Source organism: Sarcophilus harrisii, chromosome 2 (genome assembly GCF_902635505.1).
Source record: "Sarcophilus harrisii chromosome 2, mSarHar1.11, whole genome shotgun sequence".
In the NCBI taxonomy this organism is placed as follows: domain Eukaryota; kingdom Metazoa; phylum Chordata; class Mammalia; order Dasyuromorphia; family Dasyuridae; genus Sarcophilus; species Sarcophilus harrisii.
Window position 1 is genome coordinate 432,245,498 of NC_045427.1, and position 16,204 is coordinate 432,261,701.

The 16,204-nt window shown below is 36.4% G+C and overlaps 1 protein-coding gene across 9 annotated transcripts in view; it reads right to left on the minus strand.

The window, feature by feature from the left end:
* BPIFB1 (BPI fold containing family B member 1) overlaps positions 1-13,292 on the minus strand; it is a 39,165-nt gene extending 25,873 nt beyond the window's left edge. Inside the window, exons 1-8 of one of the 9 annotated variants that reach the window (XM_031954081.1) lie at positions 13,190-13,281; positions 12,317-12,379; positions 11,975-12,043; positions 11,439-11,464; positions 7,947-8,069; positions 4,749-4,890; positions 3,677-3,781; positions 3,220-3,369 (exon numbers count right to left, since the gene is read on the minus strand). In XM_031954081.1, the coding sequence (XP_031809941.1) occupies positions 3,220-3,369; positions 3,677-3,781; positions 4,749-4,890; positions 7,947-8,061 (512 nt within the window). In that variant the 5' untranslated portion in view covers positions 8,062-8,069; positions 11,439-11,464; positions 11,975-12,043; positions 12,317-12,379; positions 13,190-13,281. Of the gene's footprint in view, positions 1-3,219; positions 3,370-3,676; positions 3,782-4,748; positions 4,891-7,946; positions 8,070-9,392; positions 9,570-11,438; positions 11,662-11,974; positions 12,044-12,107; positions 12,231-12,316; positions 12,380-13,189 lie in introns of those variants that run through there. The other 8 variants (XM_031954080.1, XM_031954078.1, XM_031954077.1 and 5 more) reach the window with 8 other exon arrangements.
* Positions 13,293-16,204: the final 2,912 nt, after the last annotated feature.

Genomic DNA, 16,204 nt, shown 5'->3' on the forward strand with positions numbered 1-16,204 from the left:
CAGTATCTTCACCTGCAAAATGAGATGAAGGAGGAAATGGCAAATCATTCCAATGACTTTGCTAAGAAAACTCCAGATGGGGTCATGCAAGTCCAGCAGTTCTGAACAACCACAACCACAAAAAAAGAGTCAGTAAAGGAAATCGAAAAGAGGCTGCTGGGGGTGGGGGGAGGAGGAGGATCCACAGAATGTGCTGTCTTCAAAGCTAAGCATAGTCTTGTATAGTAGTGTCAAATTCAAATAGAAATTGGATCACTAAACTTCACATAAGAATCCCTGTGGACTGCATATTGATTTAGAAAACCACACATTAATATTATCTAATATTATCTATGCTCTCTTACATATTTATTTATTTTGTTAAATATTTGCACACTTCATTTTAATCTGATTGGGCCCTATTCAGGGAATGTAACTACTCAGGCACATTTATCACCTCTCTTCTAGTAAAGTAAAATGGTCACAAGGGTTAGAAAAACTATAGCAAAGTAAAAAAAAACAAAACATAAGGACTGGATAAAGAAGTCATTGAAAATGCAAAAAAAAAAGCATTAAAAGACTTCAAAATTCTGATAAGCACAGGAGTTAGTTATAATTTCAAAGGACTAATGGGTCATGAAACATGCTTCTCTGGCAAAGAAGTGATAGATTTTACATGTAGAATAAGGCTTGCATTGAAACAATGGTCAAAAATGTCAACTTTCTTATTTTTTAAAAGGAAAGGTTCCTTTTTTTTTTTTTTTTTTTTTTTTTTTTTTTTTTTTTTTTTTGAGAAGGATATGTGGGGAAATGGAGTAGTCATTGGGGACTGACAGCCATGTAAACAAAAGAGCATCAACAAAATAAAAGACTTAAAAGAAAAGATCATTGAACCTTTACTGAAAGAAGCTGAGAAAACAGTGGTAAAATAGAAGACTTGGGTATAAACTTTTTCAAGATGTTAAGCAAAATAGGGGAGGATAGGAATGAAATAACTGAATAGAAAATAGGAAAACATTTTTCTTTCTTTCTTTTTTTTTTTTTTTTTTTTTTTTAGAATTAAGGATACCTGAATACTGTCAATATTTATAGTGGGGCAACTAGATAATGCAATAAATGGATAGATAGAGTCAGCAAGCTCTGAGTTCAAATGTAACTTCAGATACTTATTATCTGTATAACCTGGGCAAGTTACTTATTCTTTATTTGTATCAGTGTCTTATCTGTAAAATGGAAACACATCATAGAAAAAAATGGCCAGATTACTACAGTATCTTTGCCAAGAACAAGTCCATAGGGTCACAAAAAATTGGACCATACTGAAGACCACATATGCAGAAATCATAGGAAAATGAATTCTATGCTACTGTAGAAAATAGATAATCACATTTTCTTGTGGTTTAGTGAGCTGGCTCATTAAAATAGTTAAGTTGTTAATATTTTATTTGCTACACATAAATTATGTTTCTATGTGCCTATATTCAGAGGGGTCACAGATTATCACAATCCCCAGAGGTTTAACAACAACAGAAAGCCATTTTTATTATCACATTAAGGGACTCCCTTTTTTCTGTCCCTACTATGATCTCTTAGATCAAACTGTCCCTATCAGAGACTACATCCAGGAAGAATTTAAGCTTTGAGGGCCCCTTTCTGAATTAGTGGATATCTCTTCCAGGCACTATTTCTGGAAAGTCTTGGCCATGCTTTATTTTCTTCCAACTTTCTTCTCTAAAATCTCCTTCCCCTTTTTTGCAACCATGAACCATGATTAAATTAACCTTGCCATTGCTTCTGAAAAGAGTATGCCATACTCTCCTTGTGACATTACTCACCAATCCTGTTCACAATTTTTCTATAAGCATTATTTCCCTCATTACAACATAAGTACTTTGAGGGCAGGCAAACTCTTTGTTTTTGTATTTGTATCCTTAGCATTTAACATGATGCTTGACACATATCAAAATCTTAATAAATAGTGGTTCACTAAATAATTCATTCAAAGAATAAATAAAGGAATGATGAGTTTTGTGAAAATCAATTTCATTCTTGTCCAGGTTTATTTTCTCTTCACTTTCTAAGTTCTATTTATTGATGGATCAGCTCTATGGATTTTCTATACAATTAAATATGTATTCATCATCTATTTTTTAGCCCCATGTGAAGAGTGGATTTTTTTTTTCGCTAATGTGAGTCCCACTTGGAAGGCTTGCAGTGTTCCCCTATTTAATACTATTGGTACATTGTTATTTGCAAAAATAAATATCTGGAACATATAAAAAAAAATCCCTGTTGAATTTGGATCCTGCAATTGACATCCTATAGGATAGCAAACTTCTTGAGTCAGATTCATCTCTGTAGTCTAGAGCTCATCAATATTCTCAGGGTAATAAAACAAATTTATATCTGTTGCTACATTTTCAATGAATAATATGATTTTAATATATGTATAAATTGTACTCTCTTAGAGAAAAGCTTTTCCAGGGCAAATTTTACTCTACCAAATGAAATGCTTTTTTTTAAAAAAAATAGTTAACAAACAAAAAGAACAATGGGATCATGTATTATTTGCCACTTTCACTCTTTTTTTTTTTTTTTTTTTGGCTATAAACATATGCTGGCTATTTAACATGTTTGTGAAAGAAGACCTGATTCTTTTTCTTGACTTCTATATCTTTAATACAAATGGAGTCTATCTTTGTAAAATTTAATGGGGATTGGAAGGTATTATTGACATTCTTTTGATTGTTTTGGGGTATGATAAAAAGGTCCCTGATAGAGCTATCTTTCCTAAAGTGAGCTGCTCATGACAATACAGTATTCCATATTTCATTTGACCAGGACAGCATACAGTGTGATATTCTCCTCCTAAATTGTGAATATTATGCTCCTGCAAATGCAGTCCAAGATGAAGTAGCCTTCTTGGCTGCCATGTCACAATATACAAAATATAAGGAGCTTATAACTAGGCCACTTAATACCTCTTCAAATCTTTTTTTTTTGGACAAAGTGCCACATAACCATGTCTACACTTATACTCACAAAATTGATACCTTTTAATCCAAGTGTAAGAATGTACATTTATCTCTATTAAATTTCATCTTAGATAATTTGAAAAAAATAAAGGTGACTTTTGATAAAGTAAAAAATCAAATCAGATGGATTAGGATATACCTTAGAGAATTATAAAGTGCTGTCTAGCTATAAAGAGTTATTAGTTATGAAATGACAAATACTCACTTTTGTAGAAGACTGATGCGTAAGTTATTGGGGCTGTTGGTACAGTGCCTGAGGACTAAATGAGAGGGTCCTTGTTGGTCAATTACTGTATGGACATCAGCTATGACATCAATTTCCACATGCAGCTCTATGAGTTTGGGGGAAATTATGCTAAAAGGGAAAAGAGATATCATTGGAAATGACCTTAAGCTTCACCCAATAGAACTCAGCAAGCAAAAAATTATCCAAAGAGATGGCAGGAAGAAGTTAGGAGCACTGAGTGTCTGCCCAGGTAGACCGTACCCCCAAGAATTTAGGTAAGATTGGATTTAACCTGGGCCCAATAACAGAGATGGAAGTTGAGGGACAACAACAGAAAAGAAATGGGGAGGATAATACTGATTTGAACAGGTGCTACTCCCTGAGGCCCCCAGCTTCAGTGAAGGAGGTGGCCCAAACTCTTGGTGGGATTACTCACGTGTTGAAGCCAGCCACCATATCCAGGGGGATCCTTATCTGGAGATGATGCCCCTCAGAAATTTGGAATGCTACATGGGGAATACTGGCCTCAGTAACTTTCAGCCTGCAGCAAGGGAATGACAATGAAACAAAGATGTAGCCAAGGCTCTACCCCTAGACTCAAGATGTGTTGGGACCAAGGTGCCTTGCTTCTTAATGGAAGGGAGGAAGTTTGCACATGACACATTTGTATATAAAAAGCATAAGTGGCTAGGATAAAACATCAGATCCAAACATACTTCTTGTGGTGGTGATTTATAAATAGCCTAATTTTGTGCCTTAGTGAAAAAGAATGTCATAAAAAACCAAATGACTGTTTTGTTTGACTTTTCTTACTGAATTGACTGACATAGTCCTCTTGTGATAGAATTCTAGAATCTTGGAATCTCTGAGACCTGAAAGATCATTAATTCCAGAGCAAAATTTCATCACTCACACATATATGCACAAGTATATCTACAAAAACACACATAAACACATGCATACTAACATACATATGTATCAATATACTCACCCTATTTCTTTCACATAAATATACAGAATTGCAACTAAGGTGGACAAGGTGAGCAGCTATAAACCCCTTATCCCCAACTTTCTCTGCTCATTTCATACATACACTTTATCTCTTTGACATATACTATATACTTTCCATCACATATATGCACACATATGGGATCATACATGAAGAAAATGCAATTTTAGACCTCCTGCATTATCTAGTTCCACTCTATTTTGCAGATTGGGAAACTGAGGTCCAAAATGTTTAAGAGGCTTAAACTCAAGTCCCAGAACTCTAAATTCAGGGCTCTTTGTAGAGCATCATGATTTCACCTTGTTTCTGGGTCAACTAGATTCTAAGCTCCTTAAGGGAAGGATATCTCCTTGCTTAGTACAATACTTAGAATATAGTCCTTAATAAATGCTATTGAATTGAAATGAATCAACTATTATTGGAAATAAGTTACATTCAAATATCTCTTTCCAGAGACTGGATCATATCAGGATGTACTTGGTATCACTAAGTTGCTTACCATATAATCTGCTTCAGAAAATTGTTGACAAGGCCTCCAATCAAGGGGAAGCTGTTGACCTGATTCTTTTCCATAGCTTCATAAAGAGGCAAGGTTTTTAGGATCTTAATAGTATCCTGATTCATGAGTTCCTGGTGAAAAGCTGAAAAAAATTTTTTTCTTGAAATCATACTGTATCTTTAACATATTTAACATGTATGGGACTACCTGCCATCTAGGGGAAGGGGTGGAGGGAAGGAGGGGAAAAATTGGAACAAAAGTTTTTGCAAGGGTCAATGTTGAAAAATTACCCATGCATATGTTTTGTATATAAAAAGCTATAGTAAAAAAAATCATACTGTATCTATATAAATATATGATTTATGAAGCACTTTCCTAAACAAAATAAAACAAAACCCTCCTTGATACAAGTAGTGCAGATATTATTGCCATTTTATCCAAGAGGAACTAGGGTTCAGCAAAATAGCAGAGTATTTCTCATCAGCTTAGTTGCTGGACTACAGTGCTTCTTGAGCAGAGCTATAACTAGGGTATAACTATTGAAGTCTTGTACCAGAGCATCTATACCCAGAGAAATGCAATGCTTTTCCCAGGAAACATGCTTCCTTCTTTTGACTGTATTCAGACCACTGTCCTTAAACCTCCTGGCTTTTCCATGTATTATCCTATGCACATACAGTTTGCCCTCACTTAAATACAACTCACTTGCATATCATGGCATCAACTCTCCTTGATGTCATGGTCTCTTTGATAACAAAGGATGAACAACAACCTCTGTGAGTAGAATTGCCCCTCTGGAGACCCAAATAGAACTGGTCAGTTGAATAACATAATTCTCTCCCTCCCTCCTTCCCTCCCTCCTTTCCTCCCTTCTTTCCCTCCCTCTCTCCCTTCCTCCCTCCATCCTTTTTTCCTTTCCTCCCTCCGTTCTTTTCTTCCTTCCTTCCTCCCTCCCTCCTTTCCCTTCTTTCCCCCTCCCTTCTCCCCTTCCCCTTTTCTTTCTTTCTTTCCTTCCTTCCTTCCTTCCTTCCTTCCTTGCTTGCTTCTTTCCTTCCTTCCTTCTCTCTATATAGGATAAACATACAACTGAAACCTCCCATTGAAGACTAGATCTATTTTTTTAAGGATCATACCTTAAACCCAAATCTCTCAGACTCTTATTGCTTGGCCAATTATAGGTCCCAGGCCAATTGACCATTGATTGGGCCTTGATCCACTCAGAGTGAATGTAAATAGCAATTGTTTCTGTTTTGATCAGAAACCCTGAGGGTTTTCCTCTCCCAGATTGAATTTTTTTTTTTTTGGATTAGATAAAAGAGGCCATTCTTTGTCTTGATTATTTTTTAATTGTCTTTTTTATTTTTTTATTTTATTAGAGCTTTTTATTTACAAAACATACGCATGGGTAATTTTTCAACATTAATCCTTACAAAAACCTTCTGTTCCAAATTTTCTCCCCCATGGCAGGAAGTCCAATACATGTTAAATATGTTAAAATATGTTAAATCCAGTATATATACATATTTATAGAGTTATATTGCTACACAAGAAAAATCAGATCAAGAAGGAAAAAAACCTGAGAAAGAAAACAAAATACAAGCAAACAACAGACAAGTGAAAATGCTATGTTGTAGTTCACACTCATTTCCCACAGTCCTCTCTCTGGGTCCCTCACTTAAATCCCCCTCACTTGCATGTCATGACATCCTCTCCCTGATGTCATGGACCTTTTTGAGAATGGAGGACAAGCAACAGCTATGCATATAACACAAGTCTGCTCCCTCACCCCCCTATTGCCTTTGAAACAATCTCTGATATAACAGCTTATATTCTACTGGAGTTGAGATAAAACATATACAAAGATAAAATAGGAAAAGTTATCAGCAGGGCAAGTAGGTATAATTATTTTCATGTAACATAGTACATAGGAATTGGGGTGATAATGCCAGAAGTCCATTGGCCAATAAATGTGTATTCCTTAATTTCTCTCAGTTAGGAGCAGATTGTGATAAAATAGTCATTTGTCAATACTTTCTTAGAAAGACTAAAGATGGGCATGAGGAGTCTTGAGAATGAAACGGTAGGGAAAGTGTAAATTAGATATCTATTTTTCACAAGATAAAATGGTATCTCTCCACATTCATAGTCAAGGAAGATGCCAATCTTAAAATTGCACACATTGACCAGGCAGTATATGCTATGGACTTGGGAACAAAGATTAAGGTGGGACATAACATAAGCAGGAATTAATTTTCAGTACGGTTCTAAGTACAAAGAAGTCTTTTGACTTTTGATTTTTTTTGCAGAATCCAAAACAAAACATAGTGTTATTTGGCACTTGCACCCCCCAATAATGTCTTCCTGAAACAAAGGCCCTGAAACAAGAACCTGTGCAAAATCTATTAATCTCCCATTATTGTCTGATGCTTCTTCTTGGATACCTTTCACCTTAGCCATCTCTCTCTTTTTCTCAGAGAATGGGTTTTTCTAGGGGATGGATTCTCCTCTCCTGTCAAAACTGTGCTCACAACTGGAATCTTTCAAGCTTTCTCCCACTCTTGTTCTTTCCTTACCTTGTTTTCTATACTCCAACTGCCAATAAACTTCCCCTCATTGCTACTGTATTGTTTCACCACAACCAATGGATCAGCCAGACCCTTCCCCAATGACAGAAGTTTTAGTTACAGATGCAACTCAAAGCTAAAATCCCAGTATCTCTCTGTGTGATCCAGTAAGCTTTTCTCAAACCTCTGACCACATGGTGAGCTGAGCCCCTCAAACATATCCAGAGCAAACATCAACCACAGGCACAGATGGATTCTTGATTCTGTTATAGACTAAACTTCGGGACGAGCCTCAAACTGAGCCCCAGGTCCAGCCATATCTAGTCATAATTTGAATTCTCATCCTTGTCATGTATTTAAATCCTATGTCTGGTCCCCATATAAGCATTTTTGGTTCTGGTGCTGATATCTTTTCTAAGGCAGGACAGATAGTCAAAGAAGCTCTCAGTAGAAGTTGTTTCAAAGAGTTCTGGACACATGACTATTATGGCAGCAATCTTTTCTCTAGTATCCTGGTACTTGAATCTTTTGATTGATGTAGACCTTACTATCTACCAATTTGTAGAGCTCTAATGGTTTTAGTGTGGGACAGTATCTCCTTCCTTCTTTTCTTCTGACTTATCAAGTGACTTACCTTTGTTGAAGACTTCTGGACCAACGACCAAAACTGCCTGGCCTCTTGGTGTAGCTTGAGCCAAGGATATTGTAAGCAAACCCCATATAAGTACCATTCCCCATGGCTGGAACATCTTTAGTCCTGAAATCAGCAGAGAATATGGAGCAATCACAATGCTTCATGAAAGGGAAACAATCCTATTAGGACCACCAAGAAAGAGGAAGAATTTGGAAAAGGATGTGCCTGGTGTAAAAACACCTTGAATTACTAATAGGGTAGGTAAAAGCCTGGTGAAAGGAAGGAGCTTGTTTTTGGACACATATAAAAAAGGCAGGAGATAAGAAAGGAAGGAAGGAAGGAAGGAAGGAAGGAAGGAAGGAAGAGAAGGAAGAGGGGAGGGAAAAGGGAGGGAGGGAGGAAGAAAGCAATTGTTAGGTTCCTACTATCTTCATGGTACTGTGCTAAAAAGCTTTACAAATATCTCATTTAATCCTCATAATAACTCTGAGAAGTAGGTGCTATTATTATCCTCATTTTGCAGTTGAAGAAACAAAGGCAGAAAGAGGTCAAGTACCTTACTCAAGATCCTAAATGTCTGAGGTCACATTTGAAAGGTCTTCCTAACCCCAGGCCCAGCTGTCTGTAGGCATTTCATTAAATGCCTTTGCTTTTAACTAATTTTGTCATCTAGTTGACCAGTAAAAATATGCTATAATTTGAACCTGGGGTAGCTGGAATTTTGTAGAGTCTCATGTGCAAGATGGCATGATTCAAGTGCTACTTAAACCACAAATTATATTCTTATGGGCAAAGATATGACCTTAGGCAAGCTCCTTCTGGCTAAGCTGATATTTCTGGCTTTTTAAAGTGAAAGGCTGATTATGTTAGATGGTCTCCACGGTTCTTTACAGCTCTGATGCTTTATAGTTCCAAGAACTTCCTTACTCCTCTCCCTTAGGTCTCCTTTTGGTATTTTGCTAGGATTTGCAGCAGGACAAGGAACATTCATTCAATATCCATCTTTTAAGTGCCTACTGAATGAAGAACTTTGTGCTAAGTGGTGGGGGAGATCAAAATCACCTAGAATACCATCCCTACCATTATAGAGCTCACAGTCTATTAGAGGAATAAGAAATATACATACATATATATATATATATATATGAAATAATATTGCAGTGCATTGGAGGAGTACAAAATGGTGTTATGTTAGGTCTATAGGGGAGAGTTGTGGCCAACCATGTGAATCAGGGAAGACTCCTTGGGGGTAGTAGCAATTCAATTGTTCAGAATGTAAGAAAACTAGATATCACTGCTTGTCTCTCCAGGTTTCACTGCAAAACCCTCTTTTTGCCTCTCTCCTCTTATTCAGGAGATTTCAAGGCCTGGAGAAAAGGGAGGAATCCCTTTTTACTACAAGGTTAGGGACCACTAGCCCACAGAGTAAAATCCAAATTTATTCACCCAATATTTGAAGCCTTCTATAATCTGGCTCCAGCTATTTTTCCAGCTCTGCTCCATGCTTGCTGCTTGTCTAAATAACCCCACATTGCTTTCAGACAGTTATGTTTCCCCATTCTCTCCCTTCTCCCATACTAGGCTCATCTCATCCTCCTGTGCTTTAGCTCAGATGCACCATATCTAGAATGAAATATTCTGCCTTTAAGACCCTGTTCATTCCCAAACCCTGGCAGAAAACCTTCCCTGAACTGCCTAGTCCAGATATCCTTTTAGCTAGATACATTTGACTCTGATTTTTAGCTCATGCTGCCTTGTGCATTGTATTATTTAACTCTTGATTCTGATTTTTTAGCTCACACTGTATTGTGAGATCTATTATATTATTTAACTCTTTCTCAATTACCAGAAGAGCAAGCTGGTTTTCAAAGGAGCAAAAGAGCTAGAGACAAAATTGCCAGGGTTCCAAGATAAACATCTACTTTTGTTTTATTGACTGTACTAAAGCCTTTAACTGTGTGTATCACAACAAAATGTGGCAAGTCTTCAAAGAAATAGGAGTACTGGATCATCTTACTTGTCTCCTGAGGAACTTGTATTTTTCATGAAGAAACAACAGTTAGAACCGAACATGAAACAACTGACTAGTTTAAAATTGGAAAAGGAGTATGACAAGATTATAAATTGTCACCTTATTTATTTAACTTGTATACAGAGTATATCATGCAAAATGCCAGATTGGATGAATCAAAATCTGGAATTATGGTTGTTGGGAGAAATGTGAACAATCTCAGGTATGTATCTAATACCATTCTAATGTCAGAAAGTGAAGAGGAATCAAGATGCTTCTTGATGAGGGTGAATTAGGAGAGCATAAAAGCTGGCTTGCAGGTTAACATCAAAAGCAACAACTAAGATTCTGGCAACTGGTCCCATCACTTTCTGGCAAATAGAGGGAAAAGAAATGGAAACAGCATCAGATTTTATATTTTTGGGCTCAAAGATCATTGCAGACAGCAACTGTAACCATATTAAAAGACATTTTCTCCTTGGAAGGAAAATATGGACAGCTTACTAAGAAGCAGAGATATCACTTTGACGATAAAGATTCATATCATCACAAGATATGCTTCTTCTAGTAGCAATGTAAGGCTGTGTGAGTTGAACTATTAGGAAAGCTGAGCATGGCAGAATTGGTACTTTAAAATTATGGTGCTAAAAAGGCTTTTGAGAGTTCCTTGGATAGCAAGGAGATTAAATCAGTTAATACCTAAAAAAAATAAATCTAAATTATTCACTGGAAGGGCAAATACTAAAGCTGAAGCTTAAATACCTTAACCACATAATGTGAAGAAAGGATTCATTGGAAAAGATCCGTGTTAGAGAAGATTGAAGGCAAAATAAAAATAAAAAAAGGATGGCAGAGAATGAGATGAATAGATAGTATCATAGAAACAATGAACACTAATTTAGACAGTCTTTGAGAGATAATGGAAGATAGAAAGGCCTGATATGGGATTATCCATCAAATCATGAAGAATCACGAATAACTGAACAACAACAACAATAGATCCCAAAGATCGGGTTTCAAGCCTTGACCCTTGTTCCTTGCTTGTAAAGGGCTGAAACTCTGAGTAGGTGAACTTGGACAACCGAGCACTTAAGGCTAATTATTTATTGAACAATACTCTATTAGAATATGTTTGGAAAATGGCCCTTCCCATTATTCTGTGCTGGCTTAATCATTTGGTGTATACAGAGAATTGTAGGAGGAAGTAGGGGGTGGAGTAAGACTAGCCAGAGTCACTTTTAGCGAGAGAGGAAGAGAAGGAAGGTAGTGTAGATCTTGCATCCATTCAATTCCCTTCTACCCCTAAAGACCAAGAATAAAGACCAAGGACTTTTGCTATCTTGACTCGGGCTGATTCTAAGGTATCCAGGATGCTAACTCAGTCTTTACACTTACTCTGTCATTCTTGATTACCCCTTCATCTCTCTAGATCTTAGTTTCCTTATCTGTCAAATGAGGATAATAATAAAGGCATTACCTACCTTATAAAGCTATTGTCAAGAAAGTGCTTTGTGAACCCCAAAGCAATGCAGAAATGGAGGTTATAATTAACTCTATGTGTCTTGTCTTCTCAAACAAACTGTGAGCTTCCCTGAAACCAAGGCCTATGTCTTCTACTCTTGCTTCTCCCAGTGTCTCTCCCTTGGCTTTCAATTATCTCATAGTTTTCTCTCCTAAAGGACTGTGAACTCCTTAGAGAAGGGACTTTATTTTTCCCTTTCATTTCACATAGTACAGTGTCTGATACATAATCATGACTAATAAATGCTTGTTAATTGACTAAATATAAAAGATCAATATTATTCTTTCTAGATCCATAATTTCATGTTGTTGAATATTCCCTCAAGCAACATTGATCCCAATGCTGAAGGCCTTTCTAGACAAGATTAATGGATTGTCATGGATGAAAAACTCCATCTTCTATTGGCTAAACTTCTGGTGATGGGTTAGGAGTCTCACTGCACTTATCTAGGCTCATCCTTAGATAATATACAGTGTATGTCACCAGAATTAATACCTGAAGTTCTTCCAGTTAGGTAGGATGTATTTGTTCTCTACTAGAAGAGCCTTCAAGAAGTCAAGGTCACTGTCATGACATAATGAGACATTGAAAGAGAAATTAATCCAAGAAAGAAAAATTAAATCATTGCCTGAATGTATCTGATTGAGGCTTCCTGGCAGAGTTCTGGCTCTGAAGGTTCAATATCTCTGCATAATTTTCAAGCAGGAAACTGCTGTTAAAGGTTGGTATCTTTTGTGAATCAGTGGCTTCCCTAAGAGACATTTTGTCTTGGTATCACTAAGGAACACACCTAGTGACTCCCATCTCTACTGCCATAGGGAATTGTGCTGCAATTACCCATGAGTGGAGGTGATCAGCCCAAGACCAGGGTCAGCATGATGGAAAACAGAACTATCTGAACTGAGGCAAAGGTTAGAAATGAAGATTAGAAATAAGTAGAGAAAAAGTTTGAGTGTTATCAGATTAAAGTAGAAAGCATGCTGGATATGGAGCCATGGAATGTGGATTCTTGTTCTGTCTCCTGCCTTTTGTTAAATCAGCTCAGATAAATCAATTTCCCTTTCTAGGACTCAATTTCATCATTTATAAAATAAAGGTAATCCTCATACTAATTCAAAAGATTGTTATGAACAAAATATTTTTCTAAACCTTAAAGCCCTATTAAAATATGAAGAAATATTTCTCTTTTTCAATCACTAGGACACAGAAGGTAAAGATCAAAATGGAACAAGCCAGTCAACAAAGTCAGAAGGCAGAAATGATGTAAAAGCCAAAAGTGATAACAGAATTGCTCAGCATACCAGAGAGTAACTTTAGGTAGAATGAAGAGTTCTGGGCTGGGACTGAGGTTCTAGCTTAATAGTTGACTTTGGACAAAACATTTCACCTATGCTTAGTCCCCAACATTTTATACTGAAATTCCAGAAAGTACCACAAAGATCCATCACACTGAACCTTAAAGCTCCAGAAGGACCTGATCCTGGGAGGCCACATCATCCAACATTACAGCAAGGGGAAAATCTTAGCTCTAGCACAAATGCCCAGATCAAGAACTAAACCTGGAGAGACAAATAAATTAGACCCTGACCAATGTCAAAAACTATTGCAAATCTAGAAATTCTCCCTAAAGAAGGTACAATTAATTCCTTAAAAACTACAAGCACAAGCTCAAAGAAAAAAGTTAATTTTCCACAAGGATTTTCTGAATACCTAACTAAAATATCTCCCTTAAGCTGTCATGGGGCTATTTAGCCTTTGGTGACTGGAGGCCATTTGCTGTCTCATCTTCTGTAGCACAGATGCTTTGTGGCAGTGATGAGCTCCTGACAATTGTGACACTTCCTCCATGAAGTAGACATGTGGGCATGTAATAGATGATAAACAATAGCTCTGAGTTTCATCCACTCAAGGACACACACCAGACAGTTATCAAACGTGGACAGCTCTAGAAACATATATCTAGGACATTACTTGGTGATATCTCTCTCTGCTAAGAGTAATTACAGTAAAAATCAGTCATGTCCTAGTGTTGATGATGAACTAAAGTGGGAAAATGGAAGATTTTCAACTTTGAGGGTAGGAATAATGGGAGTATCTGGATATCTGTCTATACATGAAAATTGAGTTTAAGTGGAAATTGAGTTCCTCAGAACTTGTACTCTCCTCCTCCCCACCTTGGAACACTGGGGTTATGCTCTATTTGTGCACTGAATTCTAAAGCACAGAAATTCAGAACTGTGAAGGATCTCAGGAACTCTGTCTCTTAAGTAGTTTTAACAACCTTCTCTTTGGGGTCAATGAGAACAAGCTTAATCTTTCTTCCACATGACAGATCTTCGAACACCTAAAAATAGCTCTCTTGTTTCTCATAAGTTTTTTATCCTCCAGACTAAGAACCCTAGATCATTTATCAGTCTTCCCATGACATGAACTTGAGACCCTTCACCATTGTGGTTACCACCTTATTCTGGATTTTCTTTTAATTTATCAGCATCGTTCCTAAAATATAATTCCTATTCCTGAGCTTAGATGTGGTCTAACAAAAGCAAAGTGTGGCAAGACTATAAACTATAAACTCTGGGAATTATGCCTTTCTTAAAGCTTTCCAAGATTGGACTAACTTATTTGGCTGACATATCACTCCCTTAATTTAAGGTAAATTTGAAATCTACTAAAATATCCATATTTTTTCAAATAAATTGCTGCTTAGTCACCCTTCATTATATTTTTGTGAATTTGATTATTTGAACCCAAGTTTATGACTATTTATCTCTATTAAATTTTTTATATTAGATTTAGCCCAGAGTTCTAACCTATCAGGTTTAGAGGGGGATCTGGATTTTGTTATCCAGTTTATGACCAATTATTCCAGCTTTATATTATTAACAAATTATCAAAATAAAGATACCTTTACTTAATCAATGATCAAAAAGTTATTGATTAAAATGTTAAAGAGGACCAAGGACAGATCACAGGGGACTCAGATCTGGCCTTTCAACCAGATAGGAATCAATTTAATTGTATTATTTATACCACATCTTTCCATTTTGTCTATAAGAGTAGAAGAATTCATTAATAAGAAACCATGGATTACTTTTCATCTAAACAAAAAGCAACTAATCAGTTCTCAATTATCTACACAATGTTTTGCACAGTAGAAGCTCAATCAGTTGAATTAAACTATCTGTGAATAATTTGATAGACTACCTCTCATATTGCTTCATAGCTGCCTTCTGCACAGTAAGCAATAATTTATTATTATTATTATTATTAATCATACTACATCTAACATTTACAAAGGACTTTACAAATATTATCTCAGTCGAATTTCACAACAATCTTAGGATTTAGGTATTATTATTATTCCCAATTTACATATTACGAATTGAGAGACAGAAACAGAAATTAAATTATTTTTTTCAAGTTCACACAGCTAGTGAGTGTCTGGGAGTCAATTTGAACTTCGATCTTCCATTCCCAATTCCAGCACTCTCCAACGCTATACCATCTAGCTGCTTGAGTCCAAGTCAATCAAAATATTATCTCAATAAAGACAACCAGAAAAGCAAATATGGCATTGCTAACTTGAAAAGAAATTGAATGAAACTTTGCATCCAATAGGAAAATGCAGATTTTTAAGGTTCTGACTAAACAGTAATGAGAAGATTGGACTCAGGTTGATTCATCACAACTCACCTACTTAATTGTAGGATCTCTGGGAACTAATACATTCTAGTCTCGTCAACCATGAGGAGAACTTATACCACAGCAGAAGATAGCAGTGGAATTCCTGATTGCAATTAGGAATTATATCTCTACCAGGGAAATCTCCATGGTATTTTCCAACAAAGCAAAGTTCATTATAAAATTCATATCATTTTTACCTGCACTAGCTGGAGTTTCCAGCTCTCCACTTGTCATCTGTCAGGTCACTGTCTCCTGGTGGGACCATATAACAGACTCTCTTTTTATCCTGAGAAATTGCCACCAGGAATGGGTGTGCTTCCTTTTAGGACTGTATTTAGAGTTCACCATTGTATTTAGAGTCCTCCAAGGTAAATATTTGTGAGATTTGATGAACTAAAAGAACACCCTTAACCTGTATTAACTCACAGTTCAAGTTTCCTGGGTCCCAGGGAAAGGAAGTTGGGAGGATCCCCACCAGGCTAGAGAACCCCAATGGGATAGAGCTCCTTTATTGGAGGCTTGGCCTGAGCATGAGTTTTAGGAAACATAGGACATCACTTACTGAGAGAAGAATGGTTTTTGGAGTATTCCAGACTATAATGTTTGGGGAGATCCTGGGTATATGGAATGGAAAGATGGAAGGGGCACTGGGGATCTTCTCATTTTGAAAATGGGAAACTTCAGCCAAGGTTAATTAAATGATTTCATCAAAGTTATATAGGTAATACACAGCAGGACAGGAGTTTGAATGCAGCTACAAATCCAATATACTTAAAAAACCCCCAAAACTATAAGCTTAATAATTGTCAAAATAACAAACATTCTAACAAACAGATCTGTTATACTAAACTGTGAACTTCTGTTATGTTGAAATCTTTTTAAAGTATTTATTGAATTTGAAAAGGTAGTAACAAAATGACTGCTTCTACCTCCTTTTGAAACTTAAAATTTTTTTTCTCTGTATTTCATGTTCTTTCCATGATAGTTTCTTCAGAAAACATTTCTTAATGCCAATTAGAAGGGAGTTTTAGAGAAGTA